Source organism: Aythya fuligula, chromosome 2, assembly GCF_009819795.1.
Source record: "Aythya fuligula isolate bAytFul2 chromosome 2, bAytFul2.pri, whole genome shotgun sequence".
Taxonomy (NCBI): domain Eukaryota; kingdom Metazoa; phylum Chordata; class Aves; order Anseriformes; family Anatidae; genus Aythya; species Aythya fuligula.
In genome coordinates, this window is record NC_045560.1 from 122,375,768 (window position 1) to 122,392,881 (window position 17,114).

The 17,114-nt window shown below is 37.5% G+C and overlaps 1 protein-coding gene across 1 annotated transcript; it reads right to left on the reverse strand.

Annotated features, from left to right (window-relative positions):
* Positions 1-860: 860 nt before the first annotated feature.
* On the reverse strand, positions 861-16,843 carry TTPA (alpha tocopherol transfer protein). Its single transcript, XM_032181231.1, has 5 exons — positions 16,664-16,843; positions 8,741-8,894; positions 7,234-7,427; positions 4,497-4,607; positions 861-2,502 (listed from the first exon to the last, which is right to left on the reverse strand). The coding sequence occupies exons 1-5, from the start codon at positions 16,841-16,843 to the stop codon at positions 2,323-2,325; spliced, it is 819 nt and encodes a 272-aa protein (XP_032037122.1). The 3' UTR covers positions 861-2,322.
* Positions 16,844-17,114: the final 271 nt, after the last annotated feature.

Below are 17,114 nucleotides of genomic sequence, written 5' to 3' on the forward strand. Positions count from 1 at the left end.
AAAATAATTAACAGTTCATGAAAAAAATAACTATTCAGTGCTCCATTGTGTTATATATTCATTTATATATATATTTATATATATTACCATTTAATAATAGATCCAGGATATTTTTGAAGACATTTTGGACTTCATAGAGATGGTGTAGTTTAAATGAAGATAAAACCCATACATTTTGTCTGCATACATATACAAATGCAATCAACGGAAGTAATCTGATTCTTGTCTCTTTCAGATAAAACCACAACAATCGGGGACTGGTTTCATAGGAAAGGATTGAATCTTTTTTTTTCACTGAAACATGGCTAATTCCTTTATGCAGTTTACATTCAAGCACTAAAACTGAAGGAGCATAACTTTAGGACAGTACTTTCAGTTCTCCAGTTCATAAATGATTTGGAACTTGAGTTAAACTCCTGAAGAATTGCCAGATGTCTGGCTACTTAGTTTATTTTCTAATAAAGAAGAATAATCATTGCAATGAACTCAGCAATTTAAGGCGCTTTTTTCATATCACAAAATAGTTCAGAGAAAAAGAAGGATATGAAATACATGCATATATGAAAATGCATCACAAAAATAATTTCTTTAGATTTAGGCTCTGTTTCAAAGATATCCTGAAAGAAAAGAATGAAAATGCACTTGTGAAAATGAGGGGATTGGAAAAAAAAAATTTGTCAGTTTTGAAGGAATTTTATAACAGACATTGATCTTACAATATCAGAGGAAACTACCACCACCAAGTATAATATAGGACTTTCATAGGTGTTCCTCATGCTAATAAAGAGAAGCTTCCACTGGCTTTTGCAATAACAGAGTATCAATAATAAAGTAAAATAAGACATTTCTGACTTAGTAAGATATTCTTATTTCTCTCCCCTAAACATATATTAATACAGCATTCCAATGTTCTAATGATTTCAAAATAACTGAAGTTAAGCACTTCTAGCTACCTGAGAAGTAATTAATGATTCATTTATATGAACATTCACATGGAATGCTTAAATATCTAGTATTTATGTAAAGACCCCTGGCTTGTTACAAAAGAGAGATAAAAATTGTGTAAATGAACTCCAGCAGTTGCTGTATTTCAGGAATTTTAACAAAAAACAGAGTCAAAAGTAAATTAACATTTCAGATTATTAAATATTGAGGAATGTAGGATGTTACTGCTATGTAATATACGTGACAACTTATACATATACAGTACTCATATATGAATCATGTCCCTTAGAAAAATCCATTTTCCATAACTATAGACAGATTTTTTTCATTACATATAAGACTTGACAGAAAGTTAAATCATCCAGTGCCCAACACGACGTAAGCTGGCAAGACACCAATTACTTTTCTGAAGATAAAACGGAAGACAGCCAGCAGCTCCTAAGCTGAGGCTCAAAGTGACCTACAAGCACCCTTATACCACAGAACAGATATTTCTAAAGCTCAGATGTATGAAGGATAATTTACTTCACCCTTCAAAACAAACTGATACTGCAAACAGCTAAGAGCTCTTGACCTCTAACACTCTACAGCAGGAATTAAAAGTGTTCGCATTACTGGGTTGCTTATAACTTGTTCACAGACAGTATCTCTGAAGGACGAAAATCAGAATTTTCAAAGTTGTTTTGACTCTCTTAACAGTTCCTCTTGGTTCATGCTGTCCTTTGAAGAACACGTACATGGTGTTTTTCTCATCTTCCTCTATGAAACTAGCAGATTACTGTGTTAATTAGCACAAAATGGGAAGCTGCACAAGCAGCACAGAGATAACAAATGTTTCACTATTGCTGACTAATTCTCAATTTGACTGTGCAATCTTAGCAGCACAAACTAACAAAACAACCATTTCCCTGAGATCAATCCAAAAAGCAGCCTCTTTCCCCCAGTTGTAAATTAGGCCTGTATTCATACTTCTGCAACTAGTCTACCCCATTCACATTCTGTTCTACTTAAATTATTTGGCTTTGTATTTATCTTGGCTTGATGATTAAAAGAGCTAAGCATAAGGTTCTGGTCACAGGAGTTTTCTCCAATGACTTAACAGGAGCAGTATCAATAATGTCGTATCCAATGCACAACTACTGACATACAACTTAATCAGTTACAAACAGTATTGCAAACATTTAGAATTCATTAGTCTCCTCAGATGTACATACAGATACACTCCAGTTACTATTAAAGTGCAGTCAATGTAACCCTCAGTGCCCCGCAAAGACATACTGCTTCCATTTACAGCAACTTCAAGTTTACATGAAAGATTTCATATTAAACTTATTTCCACTTCCAGTCTTCATGATCTGCTGTAATACTGCCATAAGGTTATTTATGGGCAACCAGAGAAATGCTCTGGAGATAATCTGCACACGACATTATGAAGTCAGTCCATTCCTTGGCCAGCTCTTCGAAGGAGACTCCTTCCCCTCCATATTCCTGTGGGAGAATGCTGACTGGAAAGTGTTCAGTCAGACTCTGCATGTAGTTATTTCCATGCATATGCACCTAAAGAAAATATATGAAAAACATTTACTTCAGAACAGCTGTTAGACTCATGGGTGAAAACAGACAGCAAACAAACTCAATGCAAGGGCTTAAGCCCTCAGCTTGGTTCTACTAAATAAGTGTTCATAATGAGTTCCTTCAATGAGGAAGAAAGTACTGTGTAAGCAAGTTTCACGTGGATGCTCAAACTCTCTCCTGCTTAATGATTATTCAGTCTGTGTTTTAGTCCATGTTCAATCAATCTGCAGACAAAGAACTGCATTTTATGCAGCTCCAAGCACAAGAGCCAAAACTAACTACACCCATATAGATAAACTGACCTAAACCAGGGAATACTGGGGCTTGGTCTTGTCATGATGGGTATCGCATAGCTGCTTTTCAGTCATTTCAGAAAAAAAAAAAAGTTTGACACCTGGCTATTCCTATCTGGTCCTGCTATATGCATTTACACTCAACATTATATGCTAGGTATGTAAATTCAGACAGGTACCAAGGTGGATATTCAGAAGAATACCTGTCTTACATTTCAGTCCTTACAATTCAGTTCCAGAAGAAATTAGATCCTGGACTGCTCCTCCACTTTAACCCTTTTAATGCAGTCATTCTAATTGTTCTTTTCTTGCTTTATTATAGCTGATTTGAAGCCTTGTCCATCAATTTCGGTCAGAAAATTTTATAGGTCTCTTATTAAAAATTGACAAGAATTTTCTGTGATTATTACTACACAAACACTACAAACACATGCACTCAAAATGTAGCTAGCTGCCTTTAATGCTTCCACATCAGGCACTAAGATAATGAGTGAATAGTAATTATTCCTATGAAAGTATGGGGAACTGGTCCTTCTAGTTTCTTTTCAGCTTATACCTGCAACTCTAAGCCATTCCACGAATCATGATATTTGGTTTGTCTTCTTTCAGGCCTTTACTGTCCATCTGTCCTCTTTCCCACTTTTTGAATTCTAGCCCCCAGAGATTCTCTGAGCTGGATCTGGTGATAGGGGGCTGTTACATGGACATGTAACATATGACAGGGGAAGGGCCACAGCATCAGGCTGCTGGAATGTATTCTTTTCTTTATCATTTGTGTGTCAGTGAGTGACTACACAAGGCTGGCAGAAGTAATCCTGCCTCTCTACCATAACAAAACGCACATGCTAAGAAAAAGGGGACTGGCAAACATCACTAACAGTGAAAATCTTGCTTTACTGTCCTGGAGTGCAGCAGCTACTGTAAATGCACAAGATCCACGTGCATTGGAGGCACAAGGAGGCCTCAGAGGGAGAATATTAAAAGACTGTGCTGTTTATTTTGTACCTTAGCTCTGCTGTTAACACTTCACAGCATTTCCTCTTCTGCCAGCTGAAACTTTCAATATTTCCTTCCTGTATTGCAATAAACCAGAATTCTTCCAGAATTCTTGGCATGCTTTTGCATCCAAATGCAGAGTTTTCCAATTTAAAACTACAAAATAATTTGCAACAGCTAAGAAGCTGCTTGGAAAATAAATCTGAACTTCAGCCTGACCTCTTTATTGATGCATAAATGCCTCTGCAGCTTTTACAGAACTGGATAGCTGTCTTCTACTAATTTTGCACAACTTAGAGCATAATGTCACTGAACAGTGACAATTTCTCACTGGCATTTATAGACTGAATGCTAGGAGATCTGGGACCTATTTCTTCCTAATTCTGCAGAAGTTTTGCTGTGTGACCTTAAGCAAGTTATTTAAACCAACCCTCTTGAGTTACCACGGTTTTTTTTAATCTTTACAAAAAGATTAAACAACAAACACTTGACAACTTGACAACATCAAACACTTGCAACTCTCACATTATTGGTAACTGTGAATGTTTTACAATTAGATTCCAGAGGCCAGTATAGTATTAAGACATAAACATGACGTATCCTCTTCAGTATTCAGATCCTAAAGGAAATGCTGCAGATTGTAACGTAGGGGTTTTGTGGTAGAAAGAAATGTTTGTGTGCACTCACCCGTTGCTTTATTTTTTCAGTGAGAAAAGGCTTAATTAGAGCGAAGACTGGATGGAAGAATAAAGGCTCGTTAATCAAGTGGATACCTCGAACTTTTAGTGGAAAGGAATCCTGTCAACATACATGAAAAACAGCATGAGAAAAAGGAATTATTGAAAAGATTCTATTGTTAAGGACAAATCTGTGAAGACTACCTAGTCCATAGGTTAAAGAATTCTTCCTGACCTTGCTAATTCCTGCACTTTGGAGTGCTCTTAGTTTACACTGCTTAGAAAAGCATATCTTGTTCCTCGAATTAGAAAAAAAAAAATCAGTATATGAAGAGGCTGACTTAAAAAAACAAGCATGAAAAACGAATTGCACGTAAGTAATGCACATGAAGCTTGTGCTAAGCTTTTCCTCCACAGCAGAGATCCTGCTGCTCCTTTACCAAAAAGCTATCTAGTGTTTTCATTGGCAATTCACAACCTGGAGGAAAATATGTATTTTCTTTTCCTTATATACATATACACACAAACTATCAAAGTTGCTGTCTTTGAGTTAAATACAATATAATAAAATTAAATAAATATAATACAATAATATAATAAAATATTATCCAGAGAAAAGTCTTAAAAGTAGCAAAAATTTACCCAAGACAGAACTTCAGTTTTACAGTAAGATTACTCTCATAAAATTAAAATTGCATCTTCTATACAGCCTTTATAGTTTGAAATACTGACAGTTGGATTCAAGATTCATGAAGAAGTACCACAACTTTGCAAGTTTAAAGGAAGTATGGCAGTGCTCAAAGACAGTATTATAAAATAGGGTAAAAATAAGTTCCATTCATATCTCTCCGATACTACTATTGCAACCAGAGTTTTTCTGCTTATAAAAATGGCACTTGTCACAAACAGTTCTTCCCACTAATACAATAGTCCTTTTCTCCTTATTTCATGCACTATTCTATGGCTAAGGAAAACAAACAAACAAAAAACACATGCATTTAAGTGCAAAATCTATTAGATTTTAATGTATGATAAAAACCTCAAAACTGTCAGGTTTTAGGTTTACTACACATTATTATGTTTTATATGTTTAAAGGCTACTGTTCTATACAAAACAATTTGGTTTTGCCTGTGGATAATAGATTTTTTTCATGCTGATGTTCGTTACTGATGGTACTATGCTTTCCACTCTGTATTGCATTTATTTCCTTTCTATTAATTTCTGTTTCTCCATACAGGATAATAATTTGCAAGAAAGATACATTTCTTAAGAAAAACATAGAGTTGAAAACAACGTCCCTAATTATTTTTTATAAACATATCAATTAACACTAAAATCTCTGGGAGAAGTATATGAACCCAGCTAGAAAGATGAAAAGAATCTAAAAAACAAACAAATAAAAAAACCAGTTAAGTTGATTCCTTATACAAGAAAACAACACTAGAAACACAATCTGTTTTTCCCTCTTTTTCAATAGCTATATTAAGCCTTTAGAAGCCTAAAAAGCATAAAATAAATCTGAAATAAGTCATGATGGAAACATTCCATTCAAAGAATTTCCTGGTTAGAGGTAATGGATTCAAACCTTAAGATTTAATTGTGAATATAATTATACATAATTTCTGCTCTCAATTTCAAGGTCATGAAATTACTAGTAACTAGTTTAGTGCCTCAGAAATCGACTGAAACACTCTCAATGGCTGTTTTAGTGAGATCTGGCCCAGAATCATATGAATGAGATTTGTCTTATTCTAGATGGGGAAAAAAAAGGGGGGGGGGGGTTATACCTGCTAGTTTCATTGAATTTCTATAGTAAATATCAAAAATGAAGAATGGATGAAGTTCTGATGCTATTAGCTCACTGACTAAGCTTCGACTCAACCTCAGACAAACCTCAGACACGAACCTTACCAAATCAAAGTGAGAGATTATGTCCCTAGCTCATTTCTACATCATAGGTTAACGGTTTTATTATTACTGATTTTTAGCTTAATTTCAGAAGGAAAATAGCACAAATACAGTACAAGCACAGTGTAGCCTGCTTGTCAATTCTCTGTCTCCTTCCCCTTTTTTTTTTTTTTTTTTTTTTGTCAAATTCATTAGTAAAATTCAACCAAATTTGACAAAAAGGAAAAATCTTAAAGACAGTAAGATCCCTGCAAGTGTTGTTAAAGTCAGGAGGTGAGGTAGCACTAAGTTGCACAAAATAATGCTCGTGTTGGTGAGAAAAGCAATCAAAATAAACATTGTACACTGTTGGTAGCACATGGATGGTGGTGTGGCATCATCCATACTGGCCAACAAGTTATTGTTCTCTTGCTCTTAAATGCTCCCAGCACATGCTATTTCTCACCTTCTCTGAGTCTCAGTGGGGAAAAAAAAAAAAAAAAAGAAATAAAAAGGTTTTGAACGACAAGTTAATGTACAAAAGAGTAGAACAGAAAAGATCATTACAAAAGTAGGCTTCATCTACTCATGAAATTCCTGTATTGTAACAGGCAAGTGGAATTCTAATAAAACATCAGAGGTTAAAGGGCATTTGCTGCTATACATGAACAGACTTTAAGTCAAGTCGAGCACAGCTTATGCCTCAGCTGTGTGACATTTCATGGATTTAAGTTTTTGTTCTTTCAAACTGCATGACCTCTAAAAATGTCTATGGAAGGAAAAATTACCATAAGTTTCAATGGAAGAAAAATTGGGAGTTATAGCAGTGAAGTAACATAAAGCAGTATGTTATACTTACTGTGAGCACAGCAGCAATTTTCTTGGCCACTGCTGGACTGATTTGAAATGCATGAGCAAATCGCCACCCTTGAAGATCAAAGATAGCCTTGACTCCATTCTTCTGAGTTTCAATCTCCTTTACGATGAGTTCAGATGTGATCAAACTTACACGAAACACATCATATGCTGTAAATAACTTGGGATCCCATTGTCCTGAAGAGTAAATAAGATTACACTGCATTACCACAAGCATACAACATACACTTGTACTTTCACTTGCTACTGCTTCTGATGTTCTTCTCAAGAAAAAGTAACCAGCTATATCAAAGGTTCTGAATTAAACAGATTTGCCAGTACAGAAATTCTTTTATGCGCCTGTTCCATCAGTTATCTCTGATGCTATTTCTATTTCTGTAGATGGTACCAGAGTAGTGTGTGACATCTACTGTAGAATCCAGTAGAAGATTTTGACAGGAACGGCTTAAGTCAGTAACTGTCATTTTAGCAGAAACCAAAACAAAGCACAGTATAGCTCAAATGGGCTAATCATTGTCTATGGCCTTCAGGAACTGATCATCAACTCATAGCCAATTCATATAATTTTTCTTCAGTACAGTAATACTGCGAAGATTCAGTGAATCCCATTTTCATTTGTGAGGACTGAAAAAGAATTGCATGGTATTAGCATTAGCCCTGGACACAATCTTCAGAGAGCACAACTTTTCAAAGAAAAGCCTTTCCTTCTGCTAGATGAGCTGATATTAAAAAAATTATTTGAAAGTTGGCAAAAATCATTTCTATGTCCAACACAAGCACAAAGAAGCATGGCATCATGTGATCATTTAACTTTTTTAAAAGATTTTGGGGAGTGCATCATACAAACCAAGGATGTTCAGAGTGTATCTTACTAACAGGGCTCTTCAGCTACATACATCTAAGTGGTGAAAACCCAGTGAACTCATCCTCATGTAAGCTGAATGTTGCTACATGGCTAGATGTGTGCCTTTTTTCTGTTCCATCTCTCCACTCTGTGCTGGCGGCTGCACCAGCACAGTCTTAGCATACAGCTTTGAAAATTCCCATAGGAACAACATTAATGTTTGGTAACTCAAGGCTAAATAACTGCATATTCTTGTAAGTTTTATGCTTCTAACCTTCAGGCTTTTAGCCTTAAGACTTTTTTTGATGCAGACATAATAATTCTATTTAAAAGAAAATCAGTCCATCATAAAGGACTGTATAGCTTTAGCCATACTAGTGATAAGTCAAATGATATAACTGTTGCAGCTCAATGAATCCATCTTTATCTTAAAGGTATTTCTAACAGGGAGCAATAAATATATTACTTTTCTAGTTAAGATATTCTGATATCATCTTCCATTTTATCAACTCCCAGTGTTATACCCATAAAATACTTTTATTTTGCTACTGAAATTGTGAGAATTAAACAAACAAACAAAAACACACATAAAAACATTAGTGCAAAAACCAGGTATGAAACATGTCCAAGAAATTTTGTCACTCACCAATTCTGTATATTAGAACTTTGCTTCCATATGGGTCTCTGGATCTCAGGACTCCGTGATAGCCAGCATGCAGAAGACCAAGAATAGAAGATGGTTGTAAATCTGCACTTATTTCTGGGCATTCAATTCTCCATTTCTGGTAATTCTTCAGTAACTGGAAAAAATAAATGTGCATGTCAGATTTGCATCAGGTATTACATAAAAATCACAGTTAAAAATGTGCTTTTCAACATGTGGTCACAGTCAGAGGTTTAATTCATCATATTAGCTATCATTTCACTGTGCATTTTAAGAAAATCGCTCCTAGAAACAGAAGGCTGCTATCCTTCATCAAATGAGCAAGTCATTATGAATTTAGAATCCTATCAACTTGTTAATGGACTCCAGTTATTATTTTATGTCAGAAAAGAAAATTGGACTACGTAGAAAGCAGCAGTCGTTTCTATGTAAAATACATTAAAAAAAAAAAGTTTCTTACAGAGGACAATTCCTTCCTCACCCTCCTCCCCCCAAAGTCTGGGCCCATTTTGTATTCACAATTATTAATAATTTCATTTTACTGTTTGAAACACATATGGTCATCAGCATATCTTAAGTACATTTTCAGTCCTTCCTATCCCTCTGAAATTACAAAACACAACAGTGTAGTGGATTCATCTCTCCCATTACCTATCAGACCCCAGAGTGGAAATAACGAGAACCCATTTTGCTAAAACAAAGATTCTGCCCATTGTCAGGAACATGATTGCTGCCCTTGTTCCCGAGGCTGGAAGGCAGCATCATATGCAGGCTCTTCTAAAGGATAGGAAGGGCTATGTGTTGAAAGGAAATGGTCTAAATCTAAGGAAGAGTCAATTACAGGTGTTTCTTTCTGAGGTAACATCTAGGTAGAGGAATTACAGGTAATATTGTGAAAGATTATTGTAGAGATGGACTGTGAAATAATAAATCGGTGATGCACTAGTTCCAATTTCCCAGTTTAATTATCGTTTCCCTTTTAAAATAAAGAAATTAAGTGGTGGTAGAGAAAAGGAACTGCTGTGCCCTGCAACTAAAGTTTATTTACGACATTTTGAATAGGTAAGTAAGGAGTTACAGTGGCTGTTTTTTATAAATCTTTCTGTAAATTCATCAGCTATGATCTACCTCTGCTGTGCTCAATTGTCCAGAAGTGACCTTGGGGATAGCTCTAGAAAATAATTTAAATTTTGCATTAAAATTTCCTAGATAGCTACAGTTTGGACTCCTAACTGAGATTTTCAAAGGATCTAAGTGCATCAGAATGTTTCAGTACCTCATTTCACAACAAACTCACACACACATTTAAATCTCAAAGGTAGCACACGCAGGCCAGCCTTTCAAATTGTTGCTATATTTCATCAAACAGCAAGAAAACAATCATCCTCAGTACAGTTGCACAAATAAAGTATGTTCAGCAAAAGAAAAAACATCAGCCAACACTCTTTTATTTCTGTTAATTTGTATTTACTCATCTCTAAGTTATACCACATTCTGGAACAGAAGCAGTAGAATTAAAAGAACTGTCAATCTCCAGCTAATAAAACATAACCTTTAATAAATAACAACATTTCTCATAGCTATGCAAGGATGATTTTCTTCACCATCTTCATAGAATGGTTGGAAGGAACCTCAGTGGATACTGAATCCATCCCTTGGAACATCACAGCATCAGAGTAGCTACAGACTCAGGAGTGAAACCGAAGATTCACCATGGTCTACCTCATAGCCCACTTATGTTAGATAATTAGTCTTAGCAGTAATTTCTTATTCTTCCTTCTACTTTCAAGTTTCTTGTATCATTTAGTATACAACATACCATTTTTCTTCAGCTTAAGGCTCTTCTTAAATGAAGGTCCTGAGTTATTTTTAAGGTCTCTCAAACAAATTGTCATGAGGGAACTATTTACAGGGCATTATTGTTTGTTAACATAATTTATTTACAAATAGATGATGCACTGCTCAGCAATTATCTATATCCTTCCTGGAAATACAACCTATAAATATGTGTTTATAGGTACAAAAACGAGAGAGTTCAACAGCCACACTAAAATCCCATATGATTTGGCAATGAGCAAGTTGATAAAAACCTCATCCTAAGACATACACTGTAAAAAAGAAACATATAAGTGCTATAGAATTTTACTTAGTCTTATATATGTTCTAGTCTAGGTTAATTTAACAACCAAACAAAACAGGCGGTGGGGAAGTAGTGGGGGAAAAGAAATTAATCTCTGGAACAGAAATTCACTGTGATTGCAAAAATAGGCCTGATGAGGTGCCACATAAAGAGTCCAGCATCAATAAAGAGCACTTTTTTTGTGACAACCAGACAGCACTGTTAACATACTGTGTTCTTTTCCTTTGTCTTTCCAACACAGATGCTTAAAGAGCACCAAACATCTAACCAAACATCTGTAGCTGCATCCTTTGTCCCTATTCTACTAACTTCAGTTGTACCACAACATAATGAACTAATTAACAATTACTTAAATGTTTTCCACAGATTTTGAAGAGCTGCCTGCCAAAACCAAGATGAGAATAAATATGTTTACTCAATCCCCTGAATAATCCCAATTTGTCAGTACAGTTCATTTCTTCTTTTCATGAGCATGAACCTTTCCCAAGTTAAAAACAAGAGCTCAAGTTCTGAGCCTGAAGAGGAAAGGAAAGGTGTTCACAGTTTGCAACACACTCAAGATCTTTATGAAAGATATAATTTACCTACTGACTGTCCATTCAGCAATAAATATACGGTTGGAACACTTCTGACACCTTCCATGACGTGGGCAAATGCTACATCTTTTTACAGAGGCATGGCTAAGCTCCAGCCCTACCTCCCTTGTTCAGGAAGCTACAAAGTAAATAGCTCTCAGATTTTGAAACCATGTGATTTAATTACCTGAAATAGTGATTTATGGCTGAAGTAGACGTTAGCAACCCTCCACAGCATCTGCAGCTAGTTTGGAGACATGTTCTTTCAGTCTTTATTTATGTAAACAATCACTTTCTTAGCAGCTGGACACACTCCAGTCACACGGAGCTATTTACATGAGTAATTCCTACATATGTAACTGAATTCAAAAATTAGCACTACATACTTACAGTTTTACTATATTTTGAAAATATCTACTTTAATATTGTTTAAATGCAGAAATCCATGTGGAATATTTAAAACATAGGAAACTTTTCAGCAAAAGCAGCAGGGGAAAATGTAAACTTTATATATAATAATCAGTCTGAATGCAGAAGATAAAGCAACTTTATATAATCAGGAAAAACAGAAGCATGGATTACATTGGATAAATGCAATGTAAATGTAATAAAAATGTCTCATGCACCTACAAGGAAAACATCTCAATGTGTAATTATCTGTGTTTACAAACTGAGTAACCTACTTAGAAGCTGCTGAGCATCTGAAAATAGATGCAAGATAGCTTGATAAATGGCTAAAGCTGGATGAAAAACTCCACTGTCTGGAGTTAAGCATTAATTAAGAGCTTTTTCCTGAGGTCTTTTGGGGATAGTTCCAGATTTCTGAACATTGGAGATAGAAATGTTACTGATTAATCCAAGTTTCATGTGATGCAAAACGAAGAAAAGTGAACTTAGTACTTTAGTTAGAATTAAAAGAACTGGACAACAGTGTTTGTTACAGAACCACTATAAACATAAATATATGCAAAAAGGTGTGTGTGTATTTTACATTTCTTATATATGCGCTTTCATCTACACAGAGAATTTAAAGATTGAGCATATACTGGCATAGAATTTAAAATATTTTTATATGGACACAGAACTTCCCTAATTCCACATGTATTACCTCTTCACCAGCTGGGAGAAGACAGGCACGAGCATAAGTTTAGGCATTTGGCTTAGCACAAAGGGAAGAGTGGCCAACTGTTTTATGTTTCCTCAAGTCAGTTCAGAGAGCCTACCAAGGGCTCTTCCACCCTTTTCATCATATCTCTCATTGGCAAAAGGTCTGAAAATCAACCAAGTAACTGGTTTGAACTTAGTAGTTACATTTGACTGCTGTGAAGATCCTCAGAGATAAAGCCTGAAATCCAGCAGTATTCAGACACCACCCAAGTATACATGTAGTATGCACATACAGCAGGATGTTTGACACATACTGTACATCCTAGATTTTCTATGCAACTTACTTGCAGCACAAAGTTTCCTCCATAAATCAAATGCAGGGCAAAGAATGAGTCCAGATATATGCCTTTGTGTCAACCAGAACTCCTAAAAGGATCCTAGATATTTAGATGGTTTTGAGCGCTCTAAAAAGGATGCTTAAAGAAGTGTAAGTGGTATGTTAGGAAAAGCATTTCAATGATGCATTTTTACTGAATTGTACTGTGACAGTATCTTTGATCACAGCAAGAAAGTTAAATGTAGCTGGCACATTAAAAAAAAAAAAAAAAAAAAAAAAGAATTAAAAGAATTAAACCCATTGCTTTAGCCACATTAATGGAGACCCATGGCCTGCTTTTTAGCTTAAAACATGTATAGTTTGTAGGTATACGTGTACAAATGAACAAGTAAACAACATATTCAAGTCCGGTATGAATTTATATCCAGACTGAAATCTTTTGCAGCATTCAAAACATGACATAACAGGTTTGCTCCTTGCCCTGACTGATCTGTTACGTGGACCCACACTAAGCAAGAGTTTGGACTAGATGATCTACACAGATCTCTTCCAACTTAAATTATGCTGTGATTCTTTGATTTCCATATAATTTAAGCAGAATATATTTGCTTAATATATTAGCTTGAATTGCTGGTATCAGCCACAGTAATGGCTGCTTCTCTCCAAAGGACCCAAGGGAACATCATGGAGCTGGGACAGGGGAGGGTCAGGCTGGGTGTTAGGGAAAGGTTCTGCACCCAGAGGGTGGTCGGGCACTGGGACAGGCTCCCGAGGGCAGCAGTCACAGCACTGAGCTGCCAGAGTTCAAGAAGCGTTTGGACAATGCTTTCAGACTTATCATCTATTTTTTATGTAGTCCTTTGTGGAGTCTTATGATCCTTGCATGTCCCTCCCAACTTGTGATATTCTATGATCAACATCTGACCCCTACCTTTATTTCTCACGGTGATTACAAAGCCACAAGCAGAAGTGCTTGTGACAATGTAACACCATTCCTTCTAAGTGTCAATGTTTTGGGGATGTCAGCATTGCTTTGAAGTCTCACAGGACAAGAACTGTCTTATTGACTTATTCAGGGTTTGATGTGTTATTTGACAGTTATTGTTAGCCTGTGTCAACAGACCTTCTGTTTATTCCTGGAGACATAACTGTGACAGGATTTCATATAGGATTTAAGGATTTCATCATAACCATTCTCACTGATAGCATTCACGCATTTGAAATCCCATAGCGGAAGGTATCTGCTTAATTTCATCTCTTCTTCTTGAGGTTTCTCCTTAAGTGGTTAGGGTTCATGTAGACATCTCCATCCACTTTTGAAGATAAGGCATGTGGCCAAAATTAATCTTTCCTGTGATTCAAAATGCAGGAAAAGAATTTTCTTCTAAAAAAGATCAGTCTGCTACTAAGCTTAATTAAATATATCACTGATTTTAAAGCATACAGACAGTTCTAGTTCTCCTTTGAGTTCTTCAGCACCAAATACCTGTTTCAGTGATGAATTTTCTTCTAGCATATCATATGTATATATCAATAGATGAGTACTTTGAAACAAGTCTGGAATTGCCAGCAGGAAAATGTAAAATATTTCTGTTCCAATGAGTTAACATAAATGACTCAGGAATTGAATGTCTTTTCACAATCTACCAGATTATTATTTTCTGAAAGATATCCAAACACTGATAAACTGAAATTCCAGGGAGGCCAATAATCAGATAGATCTGTGTCACATATTAACCAGGCATGCATCAAGAGACAGTTTGGTCAGTGGCCAGACTCTGAATTAATATTTAAGGCTAAGTATAAGCCCATGCCAAGAAGGATGCTTGAGAAGAGCTTGCAATCTTTTGGTCATAAGCACTGACAGAGCCACAGACTCTGATTATCCCTTACTGCTCTACAAGTGCTATGCAGCAGTACACAGAAGCCCAGTGGGGAAAAGGGGCTGTGTCAGCCTCAACTCCAAACTGAGAGAGGACATCTAACCAGGAGGGGAGGAGCACCCACTGTCTAGACAGACGACAGGAGGGCTCTGTCTAGGATGAAGTACTAATGTAACCTATAACCTCTGCATAAAGTCACACTTGGGCTGGACGAATATTCATCTTATGACCACCACAGACTTTTGCACAATAATTCTCTTGGGCTTTTTAAGAACACGTTGACTGCAGATATTAAATAAAAAAAAAAAAAAAAGTGTTTGTGTTTCTCGTGTTCTTCCCATGCTACTTCCAAAGGGAAGTAACCTAGAAATCAGTGTCAGCTGGTATGTGGAAGATTAAGTACAAGCTGCATTTGGAGAAAGAAATTTTAGGTGGAAAGCTGAAATGTGTGGTTTTTGATCATCAAAATCTCTCAGAACAAAGAAGGGTCCAAACAAGAACTTTACAGAGTTCATAACCAGCAGAGACACAGAAATTCTGAAGAGATTCTAAAAAGACTTGGTTCTTCCAAAGCAGGTCTCCAGCCCTAAAGGGCTGACTCTCACAGAGCATATGAAATCTGCTACTCTGTAGACTCTAATCTCTAAACCTAGCTTCGATTTTACACTCTTGAAGAGTAGTCTCATTTATAATATGTCTCACAACTTATCAGAAGAAATGTATGGACCAAATTCTGAGCAATTCATGTAGCCATGTCTACACAATTATTAACTTCCAGTATTGCAACACATGTAGGAGTGCATATTACCTTCATTAAGCTGTACTTTTTGGAACCTAGTAATACTGGGGGGGGGGGGGGGGGGGGGGCAGTTTTTGCTGGGAAAGAAATAAAAGAACAGCACAGTCCTACAATTGTTACTGCACAGCTGATATAAGCAATCTCATGAACTTCAAGCAAAAGCGAGATGCATGAATAACCAAAGGAATCTGGATTGACTTGCTTCTTCTTCTGCTGAGGAGGGATGATTTAAAGCTCTAATGCCAATGATATGAATCAAGCGAGGTGAACACAAAATACATTTTTAAGCTAGTTATTATTAAGAGCATCATACAATTTCTCACAGTCTTGTTTAGCCACCCTGATCCGACAGTATACCCACATGCACAGAAGTCAGAAAATAAATGGTGGGGTCTGTTGTTTGATGCTTTGTCATCAGCATCACATTCCATGGAAACACAGTTCCCAACTGGCACAAGCAAATAAATGCTTTTGCCCTGGGAAGATCCGGAAATACTTTCTGTTGAGAAGGATTAGTGGTTTCCTTTATGTAAAAAAGGAAACAATTAATTATAATTTGTACCTTTGGGTACCGAAAACAGGCATGCATTGTCTATAGGGCAAAAAGCCATGCAAACAGCCAGGAAAGCAACAAAACTTACTAAAGCCTGAAAGGTGTTAAACCATCAAACTCTAAGAGAAAGGAACTTATTACTGATAGCTTTACACTAGGGTTACTATAAATGTATAACAAAACCAGCAGGTGTACTAGGTGCTGGTGGCCCAAGGAGGATCCTCAAGGATGCCCTTGCAAGGATGCCACTCCCTAAGCGGAGCTGTGACCTTCCCACATTTCCCATAACCTTTGTGGCTGCTTTTGGTGGGGTCGCACCAAGCTGGCGTGCGCCCACGTTGCTCCACGACCAACATTTTGCTACACCCACGAAACACCCAAACAGCGCGCATCACCCACCCGTCCACCCCCGGGGAGCAGCACCTCACCCCTCAGCCTCCATTTCCGAGCCCACCCGGGGGGGGTGACACGAGGGGACCCCCGAGGTGTGACGCCCCCCTCCCCACCTTACCCTCCACGCCAGGTCCACGTTGAAGTCCCGGGCTCGCAGGAACCTCAGCAGGAAGGCGTCGCTGAGGGGCTGGGGCCAGCGCTGCCCGGGCTCTGCCTCCGCCCGTCGCCGCAGCTCGGTCACGGCGCCCCGGGCCTGCGGCGACTGCTCGGGGAGGTCGCCGTCCCCTCGCTGCGACATGGCCGGGGGCCGCCGCTCAGCCCCACCGCACGGCCGGACCCATGGCGAGGTGCGGGGCGGCGGCGGCTGCAGAGCCCGGCCGGGCTGCCTCCGCCCCCGGGGCGGCGGGGCTTAACCCCTCCGCACCCTTCGGGTTACTCCCCCAAACCACCCGTTTTTGTTTGTTTGTTTGTTTGTTTTTCTTTTTCCCACTTATGGAGACTTAGTTTTCAGAACTTTCTGCTTTCAGCGCATCGCAGGGAACTTTTGCTGAGTTTCCCGGAGAAAAAGA